General features: G+C 42.8%; 1 protein-coding gene across 2 annotated transcripts in view; it reads right to left on the bottom strand.

Moving 5' to 3' along the window:
- Positions 1–9402: 9402 nt before the first annotated feature.
- The window catches only part of svild (supervillin d), a 114826-nt gene continuing 101050 nt past the window's right edge, over positions 9403–23178 (bottom strand). Inside the window, exons 20-28 of one of the 2 annotated variants that reach the window (XM_034194746.1) lie at positions 22149–22303; positions 18689–18794; positions 18021–18228; positions 17809–17942; positions 17522–17677; positions 16576–16719; positions 16382–16494; positions 12310–12465; positions 9403–11002 (exon numbers count right to left, since the gene is read on the bottom strand). In XM_034194746.1, coding sequence (XP_034050637.1) covers positions 10916–11002; positions 12310–12465; positions 16382–16494; positions 16576–16719; positions 17522–17677; positions 17809–17942; positions 18021–18228; positions 18689–18794; positions 22149–22303 — 1259 coding nt within the window. In that variant the 3' untranslated portion in view covers positions 9403–10915. The remainder of the gene's footprint in view (positions 11003–12309; positions 12466–16381; positions 16495–16575; positions 16720–17521; positions 17678–17808; positions 17943–18020; positions 18229–18688; positions 18795–22148; positions 22304–23178) is intronic. The other variant, XM_034194745.1, reaches the window with a different exon arrangement.

The raw sequence follows: 23178 nt of genomic DNA, 5'->3' as shown, positions 1-23178 counted from the left end.
GACACCAGAGGGAGAGAGAAAGAGTAAAAAAATTAAACTAGCACAAAACAGGTGAATTGTACCTGAATAAAAGGAGCAAAGACTTAGAACATACAGTCACATGCGCGCACACACACACACACACAAGAGGAAAAACCAAAAGTAGCAGTCACACAGGGAAAATTAGAACAAAACTAAAGCAGAATTCAAAAAACAGCTAGTTGAAAATAAAGGAACAGTGCACTAAAAATCCCACAAAACACTTATAAAGGACACAAGACAGACACACGGACTGGATCATGCAATATAGAAAGAAACAGTCACAATAATATCACAGAGGGCTTTGTAACAACACATCACTCATCTCTGCACTGTAAACCCCAACAAGTTAGCAGAACTCAAAAAACTGAGGCAATCCATTGCATAAACTTAAAAGTCAGTTGTTCCCAGAACTTAAAAGATTTGATTATGTTACTTGCACCTCATGATCACAATTAAATTAAAGTGTTCATTAAGTTTCTTTGGCTGCTCCCTTATTTTTCACCCAGGGTCATCACAATAGGTCTGAGGTGGATCTTACATGTTGAATTGTCACAAGTTTTACACTGGATGCATTTCCTGACGCAACGCCACATTACATGGAAAAATGTGGAAGGGGTGGGACTTGAACTGGGAACCTTCTGCACCGAAACAAAGCACACTAACCACTTGACTTGCACACTTGGGTAGTGGTGATGGTCAACTCAAATATTTTCATTTATAATTACTTAATTCTTTTAAGTTTGTGCTTAGGTTACGCTTTGAGGTTTACTTACTTAATATACAATTAGTTCAAGTCAAATCAAAAAGTCTGAGTTTAATTTACTCTAAAAACAAGCCCATGTTACACAAACTTGAAATATTTAAGTAGAACACTTTCTTACTACTTAATCTTTTTAATTCATTTTCAACATTCAGGTGTACATTGTGGTAAGCAAAAACAAAATGCGGGTAGTACTTACCCAAACCTGCACCACTGAATCCAGCGTCTAACATGTTGGAGGACGTAGTGCGGCCACCTTGCGTACCAAATTTCACATTCATAGACGGTCAAGATATCAGGTACACAATGTTTCAGAAACTGTGCCCCCTGGTGGTTGCAATTAGAACCAAAATGCACACTGTGTACCAAGTTTCACCTTAATATGTAAAGCATTTGCCAAGTTATCACATGCACACACCATAGGTGCCAACCTGACTTCAGAAAGAGCAAACAGGGTGCAGGTTTCTTTGTAAGCACCAACTCCACCAGGTGTTATACTGGATGAACACATCCCATCTGCTGTTAATCAGTGAAATCACCTGGTGTTTACAAAGAAACCTGCACCCTTTTTGCCCTTTCTGGAATCAGATTCAAAACACACACACACACACACACGTAGTCAAGCAGTTCCTAGACCTCATCTGCCTTTGTGTTTTTCCTGATGGTGAAACACCAAACCAAATCCTTTCACAGCTTAAGTTGGCCAGATCAAGAACACACTCTATGACATAGTGGGAGACACATTTCTATCCATATCAAAGTATTGTGCAGGGGGCTTTATAATCTACTAGACTGTTGGTTTTGAATCTCGACTTTTGTGTGTACATGCCCTTGTTTTGCTTTGGAAAAAACAAAAAAGAAAGAAAAAAAAAACGGTGGGGCAGGGGGGATCCTAATATGTATATACATTTATATATAGCTTTTAAGCAATCTAATATTTTGCTGGGTATCTTAAAAACACATTCAATTTTGTAGCCAGGAATACTCAAATACTGTGGTGTATTTTAACAAAATAAATAAATAATAATAAAAAAAAATCTCGGGTCAAGAAAGAAATGACCTGTTTATGTGCCTGTTGCTTTAAATAGAAAGAAGCTGTCCCTTGCCACACCCCTTTTTTGTGAAAGGTGTGGGGGGTGGCAGAGACAATGTAATGGTTTAACCATCCATCTCTATCCTACTCTCTGCAGCTACTCAGCCTCTGATTGGCCCCAACAACAAACAAATACATGAAAAGACTAATAATAATAATAATAATAATAATATTCAAAATGTGTCACGCTGATGCTGCTTTTATATTAATTTCCTGCCATTTAGAACTGAGTTTTGGCCAATAAAATATTGCTTATGAGGGAGAATGACACGAGATGAAGTAGCATTCATTCTAAATAATTCTCCCACATTTATAGCACTCATGGGACTGTGAGGCTGTTTATTTAGTCAGGGCTCATTACCCACCACCTGACCACGCACCATACTGTCCTGTACCTCTACAACTCTGCACATAACTGTTCTCCAGCTAGTGCAAATCATTAAAACAACATGCACAGTTATACTGAGACCTCAATTTTACAGTATCTTAATATATTTAGTCCACAATTTTTTTTGTGGACTAAATATATCGTCGTGGAGATCCCTCAGTGATAGAGAAGATGGTGGACGTGGAGATGACAGAACAGACCCAGTCCTGATGCGCACCGTTTCTGATAGATGCTACACATGGTTGCTACGGGAAGCTTCTGCCGGTTAGGATCTTGGGCTCTCGCCTTCCTCTTTCTCCTCTGTGTTCCACTCCAGTGCAGATCACTGGTCGCCAGCTGGCTTGTTCTTCCCAGGTCTTCCAGTCAATGGAGCAGTTCTTGAGGTTCTGCTTCAGGAGGCCCTTGTAGCGTGTCTTTTGCCATTCTCTGGGCTGTTTTCTTTCACTCACCTGAGAGTAGAAGATCTACTTGGGAAGTCGGCTGTCATCCATCCTAACAATGAGACACACCCACCAAAGCTGTATCGTGATGATAGCACACTCAATGCTCTGCAGCTTGGCTTCAGCCAGGGCGCTAATGTAGGTAGGGTAGTCTTCACACCTGATGCAGAGGATACTCTTCAGGCAATGTTGGTGGAATTGCTCGAGGGTGTTCAGGTGGCGGCGGCAGGTGGTCCAAGTCTTAGATCTGTACAGCAGGGTTGGCATGACAACTGCTTCATATAAAGGCTTCTGTTGAAAACATGGGTGCGTAGCCCCTACACCCTCTATCAAAGATGATAGAGGGTGTAGGGGCGATGATGCAGTCCTGCTTTACTCCTGATTGAACATTGAAAGCTTCAGTTTTTGTGCCATTTAACAGAATTGTGGCAGACATGTCATAAGACTTTATTGATCTCACAGTGGAGAAATTCACATATTACATCAGCTCTTAATAAACACACAAGATGAGTGCGAGTAGAAGAAAATGTGCATCAAACAGAATGTGCAAAGATAAACAATCCTGTAACAATACAATAAAATAAGAAAATGAGGTAGAAATTTTATATATATATATATATATATATATATATATATATATACGAGGTCTATTAGAAAAGTATCCAACCTTATTATTTTTTTCAAAAACCATATGGATTTGAATCACGTGTGATTACATCAGACATGCTTGAACCCTCGTGGGCATGCGAGAGTTTTTTCACGCCTGTCGGTTACGTCATTCGCCTGTGGGCAGTCTTTGAGTGAGGAGTCGTCCACCCGCTCATCGATTTTTTTCATTGTTTAGGAATGGCTCAGAGACTGTTGCTTTGTTTGATAAAAATTTTTTCAAAACTGCAAGGCACAACTGAGTGGACACCATTCAATAAATTCAGCTGGTTTTCGGTAAAAATTTTAACGGCTGATGAGAGATTTTGGTCTGGTAGTGTCGCTTTAAGGATGGTCCACGGCGCCTGACGGCGATCTGCGCTTTGAGGCGGCAGCGTCTCGCCGTTTCAAGTTGAAAACTTCCACATTTCAGGCTCTGTTGACGCAGTAAGTCGTCAGAGAACAGAGAACTTTCAGAAGAAGTCGGCATGAGGAGTTTATTCGGACATTCCATTGTTAACGGTCATTTTGTAATGAAAGAACGTGCGGGCAGAGTCGCATGTCGGGCTGGACCCGACCGCGGGGGGTCGCGGCAGGAAAAACACCTCCGTTGGAAATCTTAACGGGCAAGTTGGAACATGCCCAAGCTGTTAAACAATTTCTCAGTTACTCACTTGTTGAAAGCCATTAAACACCGCCTGAATTCTACAAATGGTTTTCAACACGGAGGTGTTTTTCCTGTCGCGGCGCACACAGATTTGCCGAGTCGTCACGGAAACGACTCGGCGAATTTGCGCGTACGTCTTTCATTAAAAAAATGTCCTTAAACAGTGGAATGTCCGCATAAATTCCTCATGCCGGCCTCTTCTGAATCTTCTCTGTTCTCTCACGATGTCCTGGGTGAATTAAGCCTTAAATTAGGATGTTTTCAGCTCGAAACAGGCCGACATCGCCTGGAAGCGCTGCAGGACGTCCCGCTCCGTGGGAAGTCCTTACACCGACAGAAACACCCCATAATCTCTCATCAGCCGTTAAACTTTTCACAGAAAACCAGCTTAATTTCTCGAATAGTGTCCACTCGGATATTCCTCACAGGTCCAGAAAAATTTTGATAAAGCAACGCGCTCCGTCTCGAGCAGCGTGTGAAACAAAGGAATTCAGCCGAGAGGGCGGGACCACATCTCACTCAAGGCCTGCCCACAGGGAAATGACGTCACCGACACGCGTGAAAAAACTCACGCATGCGCACGAGGGTTCAAGCATGATTGGTGTAATCGCATGTCATTCAAATCCATATAGTTAAAAAAAAAAATAAAAGGGTCGGTTTATTATCTAAGAGACCTCGTATATATATATATATATATAAAGTATATATGCATATATAAACATGATTGGAATTAAAAAAATAGGAGCATCTTATTTACAATATGTGGAGTTTAGATGTGATAAGTGACATTAGTGCTGGGATTTGTAAACGAGTTGTTATTGCATGTGGATATATTAATATTGCACGTGATTTGTGGACATATTATTGCATGTGGTTATTTCACAGTGTTATTGTACAGTCTGACAGCAGCAGGGAGGAACAACCTGCGGTATTGTTCCCTCTTGCACTGAGGGTGCCTCAGTCTGTCACTGAACAAGCTGCTCAGCTCCACTACAGTCTGGTGCAGAGAGTGGGAGGAGTTGTTCATGATGGATTTGAACTTGGCTAACACCATGGTCTTCATGAGGTAGGAAGTCAGGGCAACTGGTCTGTAGTGGGCCAGTTCCTTGGCGTGCAGTGTTTTGGGAACCGGGACCACACAGGAGGTCTTCCACAGGGTAGGGATCACCCCCAGGCTGAGGCTCTTGTTAAAGATGTGGCTGAGGACCTCACAGAGCTCATCTGCAGAGGTCCTCAGCAGCCTTGGGGAGATCCCATCAGGTCCTGCTGCTTTCCTCTGCTTCAGCCACAGGAGCTGGCCTCTCACCTCAGTCGGAGTCACAGTGATGGGGGAGGGAGGGGGGAGCTGAGGTGGGCTGGTGCTGAATACAGTCTGGGGAGAGAAGGGACAAAGTCCGGGGTGCAGTGGAGATGGCCAGGGGGAAGAAGGTGGGGGATCAGAGGGACTGGAGGGCTGGCTGCTGGAGATGTGTGGAGAGCCGGGGGCAGGCAGGGGGGCAGGTGTGGAGGAGCCAAAACGGTTAAAGTAACTGTTTAGCTCCTCTGCAAACCAAGAATCTCCAACTGCAGTCCTGCTGGTACCCTGCCCAAATCCGGAGGCGGTCTTGAGGCCTCTCCACACGTCCCTAACGTTGTTCTGGGCCAGCTGCTCCTCCATCTTCCTTTCATACTCCTTCTTGGCTGCCCGGATCCTCCACTGGAGTTCCTGTTGGACTCTACACTGCTCCTCTCTGTCTCCCGAGTTGAAAGCCCTCTTCTTCTGGTTCATCAGGACCTTCAGCTCTGGGGTCACCCAGGGGTGGTTGTTGGGAAAGCACCGTACCTTCCGGGTGGGCACAGTGCTCTCCACACAGAAGTTCACGTAGTCAGTGACACGTGAACTTCTGTGTGGAGAAGCCTCAGGATCTTGATGAATTTCTCCAGACTGTTTTGCTCAGAACCTTCCACAGAAGTGGGTGTGACACGCTGTCAAATTCCTTTGTCAAGTCAATGAAGGCAAGGTACAATGTTTGGTGCTGTTCTCAACACTTTTCTTGCAATTGGCGAACAGTGAAGATCATGTCTGTTCCTCCTCCTGATGGTCAAAAGCCACTCTGGGTTTCATGAAGGATGTTTTCTACTAGTGGTGCCAGATGGTTGTTGGCAATCCATGCTAGAACCTTGCATGCAGTAGACAGCAAGAAGATTCCATGATGGTTTCCACAGTTGGACTTGTCTTCTTTCTGCTTGTAAATGGTGACAATCATTGATTCTTTCAGGTCTGCAGGTATTTCTTCTTGAGTCCAGATTTTGACAGTGAGTTGGTGCAGCTGGCATTGCAGAACGGGACCTCCTCCTTTAAAGACCTCAACAGGAATGTTGTCTTCTCCAGATACTTTGTTGGTTTTTTATGACTTTCGGCGTGACAAGAGTTTCAAGATTTTCAGCTGAGTTCTTCCACAGTGTTTTGTACTAGTCAATGGCTGAGCACTTCCTCCTCCTCCATGATTGGGCGTTTTTGATTGGGTTTTGATTCCATGATTGGGTGTTCAAGCAGTCTTGCAAGTGTTCTTTCCATCAAGCACCGATGTCATCTCCGGCTCAGGTCATCCTTGTATCGAAGAGGTACTTGTCCTTGGTTGGAGGGGATGCAGATTGCTTTGGTGGCATTGGAAAGGCCTCTGCTGTCATTTCTGTTGGTGAGGACTTGGGAGTTCAGCAGCCTTGTTGATCCACCACTGATTTTCCAGTTTGTGAAGTTCACTTTGTAGAGTCGCTTTGCTGTAGTTGAGACTTTTTCTCTTGTGAGGTCGGATCTTTCTGCAAGTCGAGGACCCGGTCATTTTCACCAAACCAGTTCTGGTGCTTTCTTTTCTGGTGTCCGAGTGTTTCTTGGGAGGCTCTTGCTTTGGCTGTCTTGAGCTCCTCCCAGTGCTTAGGAGCCAGGACTGAGTACTTTGTGGAGTTTCTGGGTCTTCAAACTTGGTGATGTTGAATCTTTTGACAGTTTTACAGTGTCCAGACAGATGTTTAGTTGGATCCTGGAGTACATCAGACAATAATCTGTCCAACAGTTGACTGGACCCGTCATTGCCTTGGTGGACATCTTTCTGCTCATGCTTTCAGATGATGATGCAGGTAAGCAGGTGTCAATACTTTGAGTGAGAGTGATGCCAGGAGACTTTCAACTTTTCCTTTTGCCTGAAGATTGTGTTGGCGATGACGAGAAAGTGCTCTGTGCACTTTGTGAGAATCAGGGTACCTTTGACGTTGCACTTACCTACTCCGTTTCTCCCGATGGTTGTTCCAGAGTTGGTGGTCCTTTCCAATGCAGAGTTCTTGATGTCAAAACAGATGCTGTGGATTTGTCGTTTCTCTTCAGGATGCCCAACCCCCATAGGTTGAGCTTTGAGGGACAAGATTGTCACTGCTTAGATTAAGGAATCTCTTCGCACCGCCCAAGGCACCAATGGGACACGGTGGTGGTTTGGAGGAAAGAGGTACTTTGATTCTTCTGTAAGCAGGCTGATGGGGGCATTGAATCAGAAGGTGAGTAACCTAATTACAGAAACAAGTGCCTCCTTGTCTAACTCTCAGTGCCATCACAGCCCATCAGGCATAGACAATGTTTTCATAACACCTGAAAGGTAAATCTTATGTTGCTTCACCTTACATGGAATATTAATCAGTATTTCTTTTGGTTCATGATCAATAATTTTAAGGTGGAACACAAAATGTGCAACATTAAGATAGATTCTACTCAGAACGAACCACAGAGAAAAAACCTGGTTTGAAGATCAGTTGTTTATATATACAAGCCTATTTTCAGTTTTCCTTGATGTATCAAACTGATATATTTTTGTGTTTGTAGGCTTATTTATTCCTTTAGCTGTGTTCTTGGCTGCTGTGACACTTGAGCCCCGGAGGAAACATGATGCTGCAACTAATGCTTACAGGATAGTGTTTAGAATAAGTTCACAAATCAGACAGAGTCCTGGAAGCAATGTCTGCCTCCTGAAATGTTATGGGGAAAATAAATATTTTCTGCAGCACATTTTGGTGTCTACAGTGATAAGCCAGTGTGCAAATATTTCCCAAAAGGAGCACGACTCAGGAAGAACATGATGCACATGATGCAATTTTAAAATAGCTTCTCCAACAATTTCTGAGATGCTGTCATTTAATTATTTTGTGTGATTTTGGAGTCAATTGACATGAACTTTGTGGAACAGTAGGTATATACCGCCTCCTTGTGGATAAATGTTAGAATGACTTATTTTCTCTGCAGTATTTTCTGAAGATTTTTGGTCCATGATATCCTTATCAAACTGAGGAATAATTTACCTTCCCCTCCTTCTCGTACTACATATGAACAATTTAACACGAGTAATGTGTCATTCTATTGCAAAGATGCAGAAATCTCTTGAATCTTCAAATTCCACAAAGCCAGAACTGACTGAGAACCAAATTTGATAGGAATCAGTCAAAACAGTCTGTGGACTAATCTTAACCAGGGTTAGTGTGGACAGTTTCAAGAAGACATGATTAGTGTTTGTATTCATCTTAGATGTTTTGGGCAATGCTCTGTTGGTCTCTCAGGTTTAGTAGGGTAGGTAACTCCCAGACCCACTATCTCCAGGTATATATAGGCTGGCGTCGCCCAAAATGTACGCCGAGAAATAATAAAGCCTAGACTGGTTTATACCTTTGGTATATTTTGGGCTATGTTTTATACCCAGTTGTCTAGTAGAGTGCTTGGCAAAATTGTGTTCTGTTGTACCTACATTATCACACATTTACATTATAGTAAATGTCCACCAGGTGGAGATATTGCTCCATTTCAAGAACCTTGAGATGCGTCAACAATCAATCTGTTGCTTATAGCAGTCGATAGCTCACTGTTTTTAAGAAAGTCTAAATTTCAATGTACAGTACCCCCCCACCCTCCCCACACAAACTTTCAAAACGATTTGTTACTGTCGCACATAGTACCTCAACACATGAGGTTGAATTAATGATGAAAGTCTCCACTACACAAACAAGCACATCTTGTTTTGTTTTAGCTCCATACAGTCTGCGGTGAACAACAGTACACGTTAGCAGTTAGCTAAGGAAGTTGAACAGCTAGCTCGCGTTATTGCTACGGGTTTTCCACTTTGTGTTTATAGTGTGATGGAAGCCAGCAGGACTCACCGTGCATATGGTAGTCAATAGGACTAACTCTCCCAACATCTAAAGGATTCTCTGGCTCCCATGCTGAAGATTGTGAGTTTGCGTTCTGAAGGGAGTGAGTGGGAGGAATCAACAATCACAACACAAAGCTGCTACGGTAGCGCTGATTTTTTTTTTTCAATACAAAACTCAGAGCAGGTTTAAGAATATAATTTAGCAGAAACATGGAGAACAAAGTTTTACACATTTTAGAAAATTCTTTATTAAAAAGGAGGGAATCTTAACTCCCATAACACCATTGTTAGTTTTTATGTGCCAAAAAAGAAAAGCAGATCTTATCTATCAGCACTTATGAGGCATATCGCATAAAGTTGCATCAAACTCATTGTGAATATCACCCAGAGAATGTCAGACATATTACACAGCAACTTTTATAATACAGTACATGCTTGAAACAATAAGACATTGTTTGCACTGTACCTCCAGTTTTATGTAACACCTAAACAGGTCCTTGTCACTTAAATGGTGGTTTGTATGTCATTTGTCCCATATGCCATTGCGTTCCATTTACAGTGCACGACGCCGCCACATCACGCACGCTCACACTAACAGTGACGGCATAGCTTAAAAACAAACATGGTGGGTTTGTTTCATTAACAGTGCTCATTCATTTGCAGCACGGATAGGCCGATAATCAGTCTCTAATTTGCAGTATTCACTGGGATGTCGCTACCTGAAGTACAAGCGCTGTTGGATTAAGAGCACTACAAATTCTGTCGCGATTTTTCACCGGACTGAGGAAAACAGATGGGAGTCTGCACAGGAAGAACTCAATGTATAGCATCAGGTATGGACTACATTGTCAGGATTGTTAGGCGTTATATAAAAACAAATAATCAAAGTTTTTTGTATAATAAAAGCAGTTTTATGTCACATTAACACAGACAAGAGTTAGATGTGGTCCCCAAAAACCAGGTGTGTAAAGCAACCATTACAATGGACTGAGATTGACTGAGATGCAGAAAGTGTTCCGTACCGTAAATATAAATTAAAAACAGGATCTGCTAATTCCTAGTGACACTGATTACATGCATTCATACACAGAGTGTCTGCAAAGCTAAAAATTCAGAGTACATGATACACGGCTGACAAGTCTTTACATATGTATGGACAGAATTTAAGGGGGGGACAATTGTGGTTTGGCGCCACCCCCCCCATACACACCAAGCAAAATTGAATGCCAGCAAAAAATATTAAAATTTCATTTCAACAATTCTTTGAGCATGGAACAAAATCTTAGACAAGTAGTTGAAATGGTGTTCGTAACGGAATTGTTTTGATTTCATTCCACCCCTCTGAACAATTTAATGCCATCACGCGGAGCTCTTTCTGTAATCAGTTGTAAAAATCAATGAATAATTTTCACAATGCTGTAGACTGCAATCATCTTTTATACAAACACGCAGTCTTAGAAAAAGTGACAAAAGTCTGGCTTCAACACGAAAACAGCATCAACACTGAGTATGTTACATATTTATAATGCACGGACATCTATATTTACCACATTAAAAACATTGCACGCACTTGTTGGCAATTCCAATGACACTGAATTATTTCACAATAAAAAACATTTTGTCGACATTGTACATTAGGTTTGTAGTCCTTTACAAAGTGGGGTTTGTGGCTATTTTTTTTATTTTTATTTATTAACACAAAAGGGAAGAAATTCTACTGAAGACAAAAAGCTGCTTCAAAACAAGCCTTTACTTTTCTTCAGGTTCTTTTGTTTCCACTTTGGCAGGGCGTTGAATTCCACTCGCGTCATTTCTAGTAGCCTCTGCAAAACACACACAGAAGTGTAAATGTCACAGCACCTTAACATGATATTTGGAATTTAATGGGAAAATACTGTTGGACAAGAAGGTTTCAGAGCATTTAGAGCACCACACAGAATCAATAACGATCGGTATCTAAGGAATAACTGACATTTCACTCAGATGTCAGAGTTTTGTAGAAACACTTTTTTCTTTTTTGCCTCAAACAGATGACGATGTGGAGATTAATCGATACAAATCGGTAACTAGATACAAACATGCGTGATGCGAGTGTATTGATTAATTCAGTGTGCATCGATTCAACTGACGGGATGAAATCGTGATTATCGGTCGCTGCGTGCTTGCATCGATTTTATTCAGATGCACATTGAATGCACCATGAACGGAAGCCTGAAGCACATTTCTACCGTAACAAATCTATGTCAAAATGGAGGCCTGCAACAACGGCACAAGCAGTTTTAGGAGGTTTTTGATGCACCTAAAACATTTAAATCAGGCGTTTGGAATTATTTAGGCTTTTTTTTTTTTTTTTTTTTTAAAGATGGGAAACTTGACAAGACGCAGGTCATTTGGAAAGAATGCCGTGGTTGCCGCTGCACTCCTTAACTTGCAAAACTGGTGAGAAAAGTATCTCAAAGTACTTTTGCCCAGGCGGTACTCTGTCAATGAGTGACTCACTTTAAGTCACTCACAGAGTGACGTTTTACTGTTTACCGTTTCAGTTCTGACTGTGTGATCAAACAGGTTCCAACTATGACTGAACCGATTCCCGTTCTTTAATGTTGATTCTGGCAAATTTGCTGCTTATAAGGAGTAAAACAAATTCTCTACCTCTAGTAGAATCAGAAGAAGAACACCATAGTACCATACTGGATTGGAGCTTCTTATTTTCTATTTAGATTTTTGCTATAATTTCTTTGCATCATGTAGAATTATATCGTACCGCACTGTAAGGAACTGAATCGCCATCAAATACATATCGAATTGCATAACAATAACAAGTGGAATCCATATGTCACCCCCTGCCCCCCCCAAAACGAATGCCTCAAAGTCTTACTACATAAGATTATGAAAAGATCCATATGAGTCAAAGTGGTGACTAGGTTTTGAGGGTGACCTATTTTTAACTAGGTCACAGAGGACTGACTCACTAATGTTTCCCAGGATGCGACTGTTTGTCTAATTGTAGTGAGACACGTGGAAACTTGGGGGGGGGGGGGGTGGGGGGGGGGGTGGGGGGGGGTTGTGAGACAGACACATGCATGATGGAGGCCTGAGATCTTAGCAGCACCTTTGGGGTGTTTCCTACCTTGAAGTCCTGGTCAGAGAGGTAATCCTCCAGGCGCAGAGGATCCACTCCCTCAGGTAAAGGTTTCCTCGTCAGCTCCTCGATGGAGAACTGCTGCTTGTTGAGTTTAGCCAGCGCCTCCTTCACCAGGATCACTTTGTTCTTTGAGCCTTCAACCTGCGTGCACACACATGCGACACGTTTTAACCTGCTTACAAACACTAAAACATCATCAACACGCACGATGACTGCAGCTCAGGCGGTCGACCACATTATCCATCAACAGAAGGGTTGCTGGTTCACCTCCCAGGTAGTCTTATCTCTCTGTACATTGAGCAAAACTCAACATTTGGATGGAAACTCTCCTCATGATGCCTCACACTCAGCCATTCCTGCTCAATAATCTGTACATTTTAATATAAAGTCATTCTTTTGGTTGTGGGATTACTGAATGACTCCATCAGCTTTGTTTCATGTTGACGAGCACTACTGCAATAAAATACTTTATTATGAAGCCTCCAGAGGATGTGAAGATGACAAGCAACCACATTACATCTCAATTTTTATAAATAAAATCCTACTTTCACATTATGATTTTTTTTTTTCCTTTTTCCGAATTTTCCAGAGTACAAGTCACCTTTTATTATTTTCATTTACTAGTTTGGGAGGTCTGGAGACTTGTAACTTTCCAAGGAATCAAATCATTAAGCAAAGTAAGCTGCAATAATAAAAGAATAAATGACAATAATAAAAATAATAATAAAAAAACACACTGCAATGATGCACACACAAAAAAAAAAAATCATGAGTTGAAAATACAGATAAGGGTGTGATTTCTAATTAGGTTTTTCTTCTTCAAGAGGCATTTTTTTTTTAAACAGGTGTGACTTATACGCCAGAAAACACGGTAATTCAAGGTCAGGACCAAGTTTTACAAAAGTTTTCTGGTGATCGTTTCCTTATATTCTCAGTCTGATTTAAAGCACACTGCTCTGGACTGGAAGTGAACTAAAACCACTGGTTCTGATTCAATTGGCACATAATCAGTCAACTGCTGAACAGGTTTTTGGAGGCCGGATTAGTAAGCAACTAGAGGTTTGATATTAAGCAAAAACAATCAAACAAACAAACAAACAAAAAAACTAGAGTTCCAAGGGCCCTGTGGGTTAACTGTGTCGCAGACCGAACGGTACGCCTGCCTCCACTGCGCATGCATCATTTCGGAGCTCAGCTGCTTGTCTCAGACAGAGTCTCTTCACCCAAAGCGATCAAATGGAATAATGTCATTATTAACCATTAGATGACAAGTTTAAACCTCTTAAATCATTCTAAAGTCAGTTTTAAGCAGAAACAAGGCAATACTCTGTGATGCTATGAAATGGCCGACACGCAGTGAACGCATCAGCTAGCAGCTCGTGTAGCTGCGGCACTAATTGCTTCCTCCATCTTTTATGATGAAATAATGTTGAATTTATGTGGAAATGATTGTTGTAAAAAAGCTTCAGATATCTGTCGCTGAGGTAGATGATGACTGGAGTGCAGTTTGAAGCAGAAACAAGGTGATAACCCGTGAACCGTGGCTAATAACGCACGCACAGTGAAGGCAGGGTGGACTAATTTTTACGAGGTACCGTTCGGTTGGCAACACGGCTCAATTAAAGAGCCGTGTTGAGCCGGCTCTTTAACTGAGCCGATAATTAAAGAGCCGTTGCCAAGGCAAAATGGCCATTATCAGCATAAAAATGGCTGCCGTTTACAAACGAACAAATCTATGAATATGAATTTTAGACTAAAACAACTTCAGTGACCCATATTACACCCTTGCCAAATTAGAAAAAAGTTAGTTGAGATATCACAATAAACGGATGCCGCTGCCGAATACAACAGACGCTGCGCCACGACAGCGTTAGCGGCCTATCGGCCAGTAACCCCAAAGGAAAAAAAAAACGTCGTCAGGATCCTTCCCTTAAATTTGACTTTGCCCTAAAGGTGCGTTTACACATAACCAAGACGTGTTACGAATGTCATTTTTCTGTCATTCGTGACACATTCCTGACATTCTTAACGTGACTTAACCCATCTGAATAGGTTTCTTAATAGTGCGTGATATTCTTGATATTCGTGAAGCATGTTTTTGCCTGTCAAAAATCTTCCACGAATGTCACACACCACCCTCATTTCGTCTCACGTCGTGGAGGTCGCAACTGAGCGTGTTGATCCATCTTGAGTAGTGATCCTTAATAGAACGTGACAACGTTCGTAGTGGTTCCTGTGATGGTTCTTGGAGCCCAAACTGTCACGCGGTATTACGAAGTGACACGGAAACTGTCAAGTTTTGACACGACTTGTAACGCGGCGTCACATTTCACTGCGCGCCACGACGAATCAGTTTTCTGTCATGTGCGCACAATTAAACTCGGCTCCAAATGTTGTTCCACAGTTCCTGCTGAAGCTCCTCAGGACGCTCCTGCAGGTGTTCCACCTGCTGTTGATGAGCGGGAGAACGAGTCTGAGCAACCAGAGGAGAGAGGGGAGACTCACGTGCAGCCAGACATCTCTGCACCTCCTCCAGTCCGGTGGAGGAAGAAGCGTACGCACAATCAAACCCTGCTGCACCGCATTCAGTTTGACTGCTGACACCAAGTTGGCTAAAAGTCTAATTTCAGTGCTCTTCAGCGCGCTCCTGCAGGTGTTCCACCTGCTGCATGTGCCTGATGTTTGGGAAAATGCACGAGACGAGAGCCGCATGAAGCCACATATCTGGCTCTGTCCTCCTCCTCCTCTCTGTGCCACTCCATGGCACAGAGCCCAACTACGCATGAAGTCATAAAGTTCTTCTGAAAAACTGGAGCGATCTGAATTCGGTTGGATGAATATGGGTGTGTGTGTGTGGAGACAATTCACCTCGTTCACAACGTGACAGAACTTAACGATGCGCTGTTACGCACAATAGCGAGCAACAACATGGAACACTATTCTTGACCGTGCGTACTGGTTCCTGATAATTCTCCAGCAACACGTGCCATTAATCGTAACGTGTGGTAACAGGTTGCAGCAGTTCCTGAGGACACATGACGCCTCTGCCCCGAATCATCAGCGGCCAAGAATGTGTACTTCGTGGCATTCGTGACTTGTGGTCGTTATGTGTAAACGCAGCATAAGAGACAGCAGGCTGTTTTAAAGCACATTGTGGAGGAATTTTGGTTGTAATATTGTTCTGATTGGGTGCTTTAGTTTAAAAGTCTCCACATCAAGAGACAACTTACAGAACTTTTCCAGTGTAAGAAGCTGAACTCAAAGCTATATATATATATATATATATATATATATATATATATATATATATATATATATATATATATATATATATATATATCGTAGACACCTGGAATAGAATAATTACAGAATCAGTTCTATGTGATGACTCTGAAGTCGGGTTCTGGGAGCGTGTGCTGTTACCATGTCACCACATCAGCAACACCACACATTTGCCTTGGCTCCTTGATGGCAACCACTCACACAGACAACCAGTCCATCCCCATCTCTCAATAGTAACAGCATATGTGTTGAAACATGGTCATACTGTTGGCCTTCTCCAGCTGTTTGGATCCTCAACACTGAGGCACTAGCGTGCTGGATCGTGCCCCAAGAAACACGCCACATGTCCAAGAAGTCATTGCTGACGCGCCCTCACCATGCAAGTGACACTCTTCATCTGAGGCTCGCTAAGCAATCATTAGCTTGACACAAAGTCATTCCAGCGGTATCCAGGGATCCTCTGACAACACCTGGTACTCCACTGGTCCGCTTAGCATCCGAGTCTCAACCACACAGTAAGACAGGAAGCACCAGGATCACAAAAAACTTGATACTGAAGTGACTGAAGTGGAATTTAAAATTAAGAGCATACTTTACACTCAGTGTAATTCTGCTAGTGAGCATCAGGGGGCGCTCTGAGGATTTCTTCACTGACATAGATCCTGCAGAACAACATAACTGGATTCTTTCTACCAGCTGCAATGAAGCAGTATGAGAAACTGGAAGAGTTTTCCAACAGAATATAATGAAAAGGTCACATGAAACAAAGCCCCACCTGAGCGGTGACGCTGAGGTTCTTTTCCCAGTATGGGAAGATGTTGGTGAAGGTGAGGGGTTCACATCCCGCTAGGATCAGATAAGCTTGAGGGGGATGCTGAGAGTTTTTCTCTGCAAAACACACAGCTAGTCAGTATTGGTGAAGGTGGTGCAGAGGCTCTTTAACAATAATGGATGTCAGTGACCCCTAACCTTTGCAGTACTGCAGCACAGTCTCCATGGCGCACTTCTTCTCATTGTCCCAACGAATCTTTGCAGAACCGGCACACTCTTTGTCTTCAGGCTGCCAGCCCTGCCACAGGTACACCTCCATATGGTTGTCAAGCAGAAACAAAGCTGGTACAGAACGACCAGAGGATTAGAACCCTCACATTTGGCCTTGTGCCAGACCCCTGAAAATGTGCCCGTCACTACTACCCAGGGTGGCAAAACCAATCTATAAAAACACCAATCTATAGGGAGTTGAAAAATGTATGGTGGTCATCCCAGGATGGCAGCTACAGTCAGGCAGGAGGGGTCAATGAAGGATTACAAAGGGGTCAACATAAAAAAAAAAATTTTGTCTGAGCATGAAGATTCCAAAAAGGTACAGTTTGGACTTTATGACTAGTTATGGGGTAAAAACTGCAAAAACGGCAACAAAGGTCAATTTCAATTTTACAGGGTTGAAAAGTTAAAAGATAAAAAGTGATGCAAATCATTGGTTGAGTTAATGATGCTCCAAAAAAGGGACAGTTGGCATCATCTGTTATGCATAGTTATCACACTACAAGGTAACGTACGTATGTCATAGAATCCAATGGACACTGAGCTTGTTTGACCTTTACTTTGGAAACCAAACATTTAACACAGTCAAAACTATTTCATTTATTAATCCTATTAGCGTTTTCAAAGTGCCTGAAAAAACACCTCATGCAAGCATGGAAATGTTTTTGTGATTTTTTTTTTTTTTTACCTTAAAATATACACGTTTACTTCAAACTGCACAATTTGTAGGGTAATGGAAGCCCACCTATAGACGGCACCAACACCTTTGTGTGGGTTTGTGACTTAGTGTTAACCATCATAAGTAACATGATAGACACCATTAAACGCCAAACAAACAAAAAAGCAGAACATGGCTACAGGCATGTGTTACCCGGCTGCTGAGCGGAGTAGAGGTTCTCCTGGAGGAAGGGCATCGCCATGACTCCCTCTGTCATTCTGGCAGGATACAACTTCTCCTCCCATTCAAACACCCCGGAGCTGGAAGTGAGCCGGAAAAGCCGGGGAGTGAAGTTGTACTTCCCTGGATCTGAAGGCAAAACACAAATAATTCAGGATGTGAGAAGAAGCACTCCTCTCCCTTACTGATCCACCAGGTCCGGATACAGTTCTGGCCAATCGGAGGAATTTAGGAAGCGGACTGTGAACATCAGGATGTACCTTGCAGCATGCAGTCGTAGGCCTTCTTATCCTGCAAACCCAAAGCCTTCAGGAACTCTGCAGGCTCACTGCCCTCCTCCACCTCCTCCACCTTCACACTCTTGGTTCTGCTCAGGCCCAGTTCTGATGGACACCTTTAGGAAAAAAAAAACCCCTCAGACAATTTATGTGAGTTCCACATCAAGCATATTCCCGTCTGCTCTGGTCCTTACCCGTGTGTTAGTTTGTCCACGGCCCGTTTCGCCACCCGTCTGGTGCCCGTGTGAGCTTTGCAGCCGTGCCATAAGTACAGATGGCTTGTGTGAGGATTCAGCAGCACCAGGCTGCTGCGGGAACGCAGGCTGGCACGCCGGCAGTCCACCTCCACCAGTGACGCCTCCACCTCTGCTTCACCACGTGCACAGAACAATCTCCAGCCGTCTGGACACATACACACAATTTGTGCCGAAATACTGCCAAATTAGTTATATCTTGCTATTTTACAAAAATGACATGCTTGCAGATGGTTCAGAATATGGCTGCTGGGGTCTCGAATTAAACCGTGTTTGATCATGTTGTGCCTGTCCTGGCTCCCTGTGACCATACGAGCAGATTAAGGTTTTTTTCTGCGGACTCTGTCATTACTTACTGAATGCAATAAGCCTTATGTGCAGAGTTTCTTTAAGGTTTCCTTGTATGTTTTAGTACTTCTCCCGCTGTGGCTCACAGGTTGTAATTGATCAGATTTCAAGCTGCCTCCACTGGAATCTTTTTCTCATCATAGAAAACATCAGTCTGTATCACTTCCATTAAGCCATAACATTATGAAATTGCAAGACTAATCCACAGAATATTTCACGGTTGCAGCCCTAATACGCATCGTCACACTTTCTTTTAATACCATTTTTGTCACTGTGGTCGTCGTCTCTATTGCCTTTGTGGATGATCAGGCCTCCCTGGAACAGCTGAAGGAAACATGGGAACTCCTTTCCCTGAGTCACCATCACCTGGACAAAAGCAAATCAAAACACAAACGTGAAAACTCTGCTCGACTATGACCTGAACACATCCTTGTGATGACAGTTGGTTTGTGTATTAGACAAATTTAAATTTTGTAACAGCATATCAGAACTGAAAGCACATAGTAAATCTATACAGTCTCTCACTCTGCTTTAATTTGAGGAAAGTACTGTATGTCCAAATTTGTTAATGTAGCAATTCCAACTATTTTTGTGCAATTCAGCAAATAAAATGTCAAGAGTTGTTGTGAAGAGCTTCATATCGCAAGGAGTACAATTAAATCAATATATCAACATATCTACCGTCCGGTCGTAATAAATCGGTAATACAAACTGTCTGGGGATCACCCAAGTACCTCCTTATGCTAAATATGAATGAAATTGGTCAACTGGTTCTTGAGATATCACGCTAACACGCAAAAATGGACGGATGGACAATTGGACATGCTGATTTAACCCCCCCCCCCCATTTCATACTGGCAAGGATAAAAAAGGCTCAGTACTGGAACATCTGTCCTCAAGAACTGAGTGACTGTAGATGTAGAAAACGTGAGGGGAGTTATATATATCGGCTACGCCTCATCCAATATAACTTTTCTTCATCCAATATTTCTCTATGTTGGATGACTTGCCATCCATCAATTATGTTCTCCACCCCCCTCCCAAATTAAGCAAACAACAAAGAGTCAAGTAAATTAGATCAACTTATTTTGTTGTGAACAGCATATGAATGCTTCTAAGACATCAGTAGCATACTTGTCTACCTTCTTAGTGTTTCTGGCATCCTTGGAGTTCAATATTTCCACCAGTTCCTCCTCTGTGAACTCAGCAAACCTCGCTGGCAGACGATTTTCTGCTGTTGTTGACATGTTTGTTGCCATTTTTTCAACCAGCGTCTGTCAGCTAGTTCCTAACCTTCATATGCTGCGCTCTGATTGGCTAGCTGTTGGCAGTAACTTTTGGTCCTATATATATATATATATATATATATATACGTACATATACACACTCAACAAAAATATAAATGCAACACTTTTGGTTTTGCTCCCATTTTGTATGAGATGAACTTAAAGATCTAAAACTTTTTCCACATACACAATATCACCATTTCCCTCAAATATAGTTCACAAACCAGTCGAAATCTGTGATAGTGAGCACTTCTTTGCTGAGATAATCCATCCCACCTCACAGGTGTGCCATATCAAGATGCTGATTAGACACCATGATTAGTGCACAGGTGTGCCTTAGACTGTCCACAATAAAAGGCCACTCTAAAAGGTGCAGTTTTATCACACAGCACAATGCCACAGATGTCGCAAAATTTGAGGGAGCGTGCAATTGGCATGCTGACAGCAGGAATGTCAACCAGAGCTGTTGCTTGTGTATTGAATGTTCATTTCTCTACCATAAGCCGTCTCCAAAGGCATTTCAGAGAATTTGGCAGTACATCCAACCAGCCTCACAACCGCAGACCACGTGTAACCACACCAGCCCAGGACCTGCACATCCAGCATGTTCACCTCCAAGATCGTCTGAGACCAGCCACTCGGACAGCTGCTGAAACAATCGGTTTGCATAACCAAAGAATTTCTGCACAAACTGTCAGAAACCATCTCAGGGAAGCTCATCTGCATGCTCATCGTCCTCATCTGGGTCTCGACCTGACTCCAGTTCGTCGTCGTAACCGACTTGAGTGGGCAAATGCTCACATTCGCTGGCGTTTGGCACGTTGGAGAGGTGTTCTCTTCACGGATGAATCCCGGTTCACACTGTCCAGGGCAGACGGCAGACAGCCTGTGTGGCGTCGTGTGGGTGAGCAGTTTTCTGATGTCAATGTTGTGGATCGAGTGGCCCATGGTGGCGGTGGGGTTATGGTATGGGCAGGCGTCTGTTATGGACGAAGAACACCGGTGCATTTTATTGATGGCATTTTGAATGCACAGAGATACCGTGACGAGATCCTGAGGCCCATTGTTGTGCCATACATCCAAGAACATCACCTCATGTCGCAGCAGGATAATGCACGGCCCCATGTTGCAAGGATCTGTACACAATTCTTGGAAGCTGAAAATGTCCCAGTTCTTGCATGGCCGGCATACTCACCGGACATGTCACCCATTGAGCATGTTTGGGATGCTCTGGACCGGCGTATACGACAGCGTGTACCAGTTCCTGCCAATATCCAGCAACTTCGCACAGCCATTGAAGAGGAGTGGACCAACATTCCACAGGCCACAATTGACAACCTGATCAACTCTATGCGAAGGAGATGTGTTGCACTGCATGAGGCAAATGGTGGTCACACCACATACTGACTGGTATCCCCCCCCAATAAAACAAAACTGCACCTTTCAGAGTGGCCTTTTATTGTGGACAGTCTAAGGCACACCTGTGCACTAATCATGGTGTCTAATCAGCATCTTGATATGGCACACCTGTGAGGTGGGATGGATTATCTCAGCAAAGGAGAAGTGCTCACTATCACAGATTTAGACTGGTTTGTGAACAATATTTGAGGGAAATGGTGATATTGTGTATGTGGAAAAAGTTTTAGATCTTTGAGTTCATCTCATACAAAATGGGAGCAAAACCAAAAGTGTTGCATTTATATTTTTGCTGAGTGTGTATATATATATATATATATATATATATATATATATATATATATATATATATGATTATCACACCCTTTCTGTTTTATCAATGTGTTTAAATTTTTCACAAAATTCATTTGTGTTGAAATATAATTGTTATAAAAATACCTTTATTTTTGTGGTCTATCATAGCAACTTTATTGGTTATTTAAGTGTTTTTTTGGGGGGGCTGCTCAGGCCCAGTTCTGATGGACAATTTATAGGATAAAGAAAAAAAAACAACAAAAAAAAAAACCCAGGGACAATTTGTTTGTGTTCCACATCAGGCATATTCCCATCTGTTCTGGTCCTTATCCGTGTGTTAGTTTGTCCGCGGCCCATTTCGCCACCCGTCTGGTGCCCGTGTGAGCTTTGCAGCCGTGCTGTACGAGCATGGCAAATATAGCAAGTTTGTTTTGTAAGATCACACAGATGACATGAAAGAGGAAGAGGTGCACGCAAGGTTCACAGTTCATGCTGCATTCAAGGGAAACTGGGAACTCTGAATTCCTAAGTTACACCGAGGAAAAATATATCTCACAAACCTTCGTTAAAATGTTTCCCTCCCCACTGACTCCTTCCGGGAAATCAAGTTAGAATTTGTAACTGTAACTAACATTAGCACTGACAACTGACAAAGTGGACCTGAGTGAGTGCTGTCCAGCAGATATCTAGCAAACATACTGACATATGATAAAGTTATACTCACTTGTGCCCCCCTGTGGCTGCCCAGCTCCACTGTCATGAGGGCTGAGGTACCTTTTTCACTGATACTGGAGTGACGGCCCTGCCAGAAAAAACAAGCCGTCCTCTCTCGTCCGGGAGTACCAGCACTCAGCTCCCCCGGCTTCTGCCGCTTCCCCACTGACAACAAAAACATTAAACACCCAGAGGACAAAATGTTTGAACACCTCAAGGCACCTTATCTTCACATCATCCATCAGAGAAAAAGGTTTTATTTCCAGACCACACAAGCCCCAATTAAATTACCATTATCCTCCCTACTGCAGCAACACAATAACCCTCCGCCAAGTACATATTGCTTTTTTGGTGTTTCCTCCTGCTCCGATTACAGCAGCTCGATGCAGCAGCTAATGCAAGTCTCTCACTCTTATCCTTTACTGGGGATGCAACTTCAATAAACCTTTAGTGTGCAGAAAACATGGGTGGTGGGAGTTAACGACAAGTGTGCAAAATGACCACTTATAAACAGCTGTTTCGTCAGACTATCTACAAGAGAAGATACAGTATGATCAAAATTTTAGCTTGACGTTAATGTAGAAACAACAGTCACCATTAAGGAGCTCTCAGAGAGCTGAACACGCGCAACTTACATGTAAACTGAGTCAGGTAAATTAATTCTTTGTGATTCTCTGATACCATAATATATGTTTCTGTGGCCTTGACGTTTGATCACCTCTGTCCACAACTGAACCCCTTGACTCGATTAACATGCAACTGTTTCACCGTGTTGAGTTCAGATTAGCTCCAAACTGTGAGCTAAATAGCTATGACCTTGTGATATAAGCCTACATATTAGTGTTTAATTATGTGACATTGTTTAAGGTGAGGAAGAGTGTCGCGTCATAGACCTTATCTCTCATCTGAGACCACCCACATCCAGTAGCAGGACCAGGTCAAGACAACTGGAGATGGATGCAGCAGATGACCAAGATGCCTCTTCTTACTCTCTTCACTCAACAATGCACGGTGGTAACGGCCTTTCTCCCTGTTTGGAT

This window comes from Thalassophryne amazonica, chromosome 18 (genome assembly GCF_902500255.1).
Source record: "Thalassophryne amazonica chromosome 18, fThaAma1.1, whole genome shotgun sequence".
NCBI lineage: Eukaryota > Metazoa > Chordata > Actinopteri > Batrachoidiformes > Batrachoididae > Thalassophryne > Thalassophryne amazonica.
This window is presented reverse-complemented; position numbering and strand designations above follow the sequence as displayed.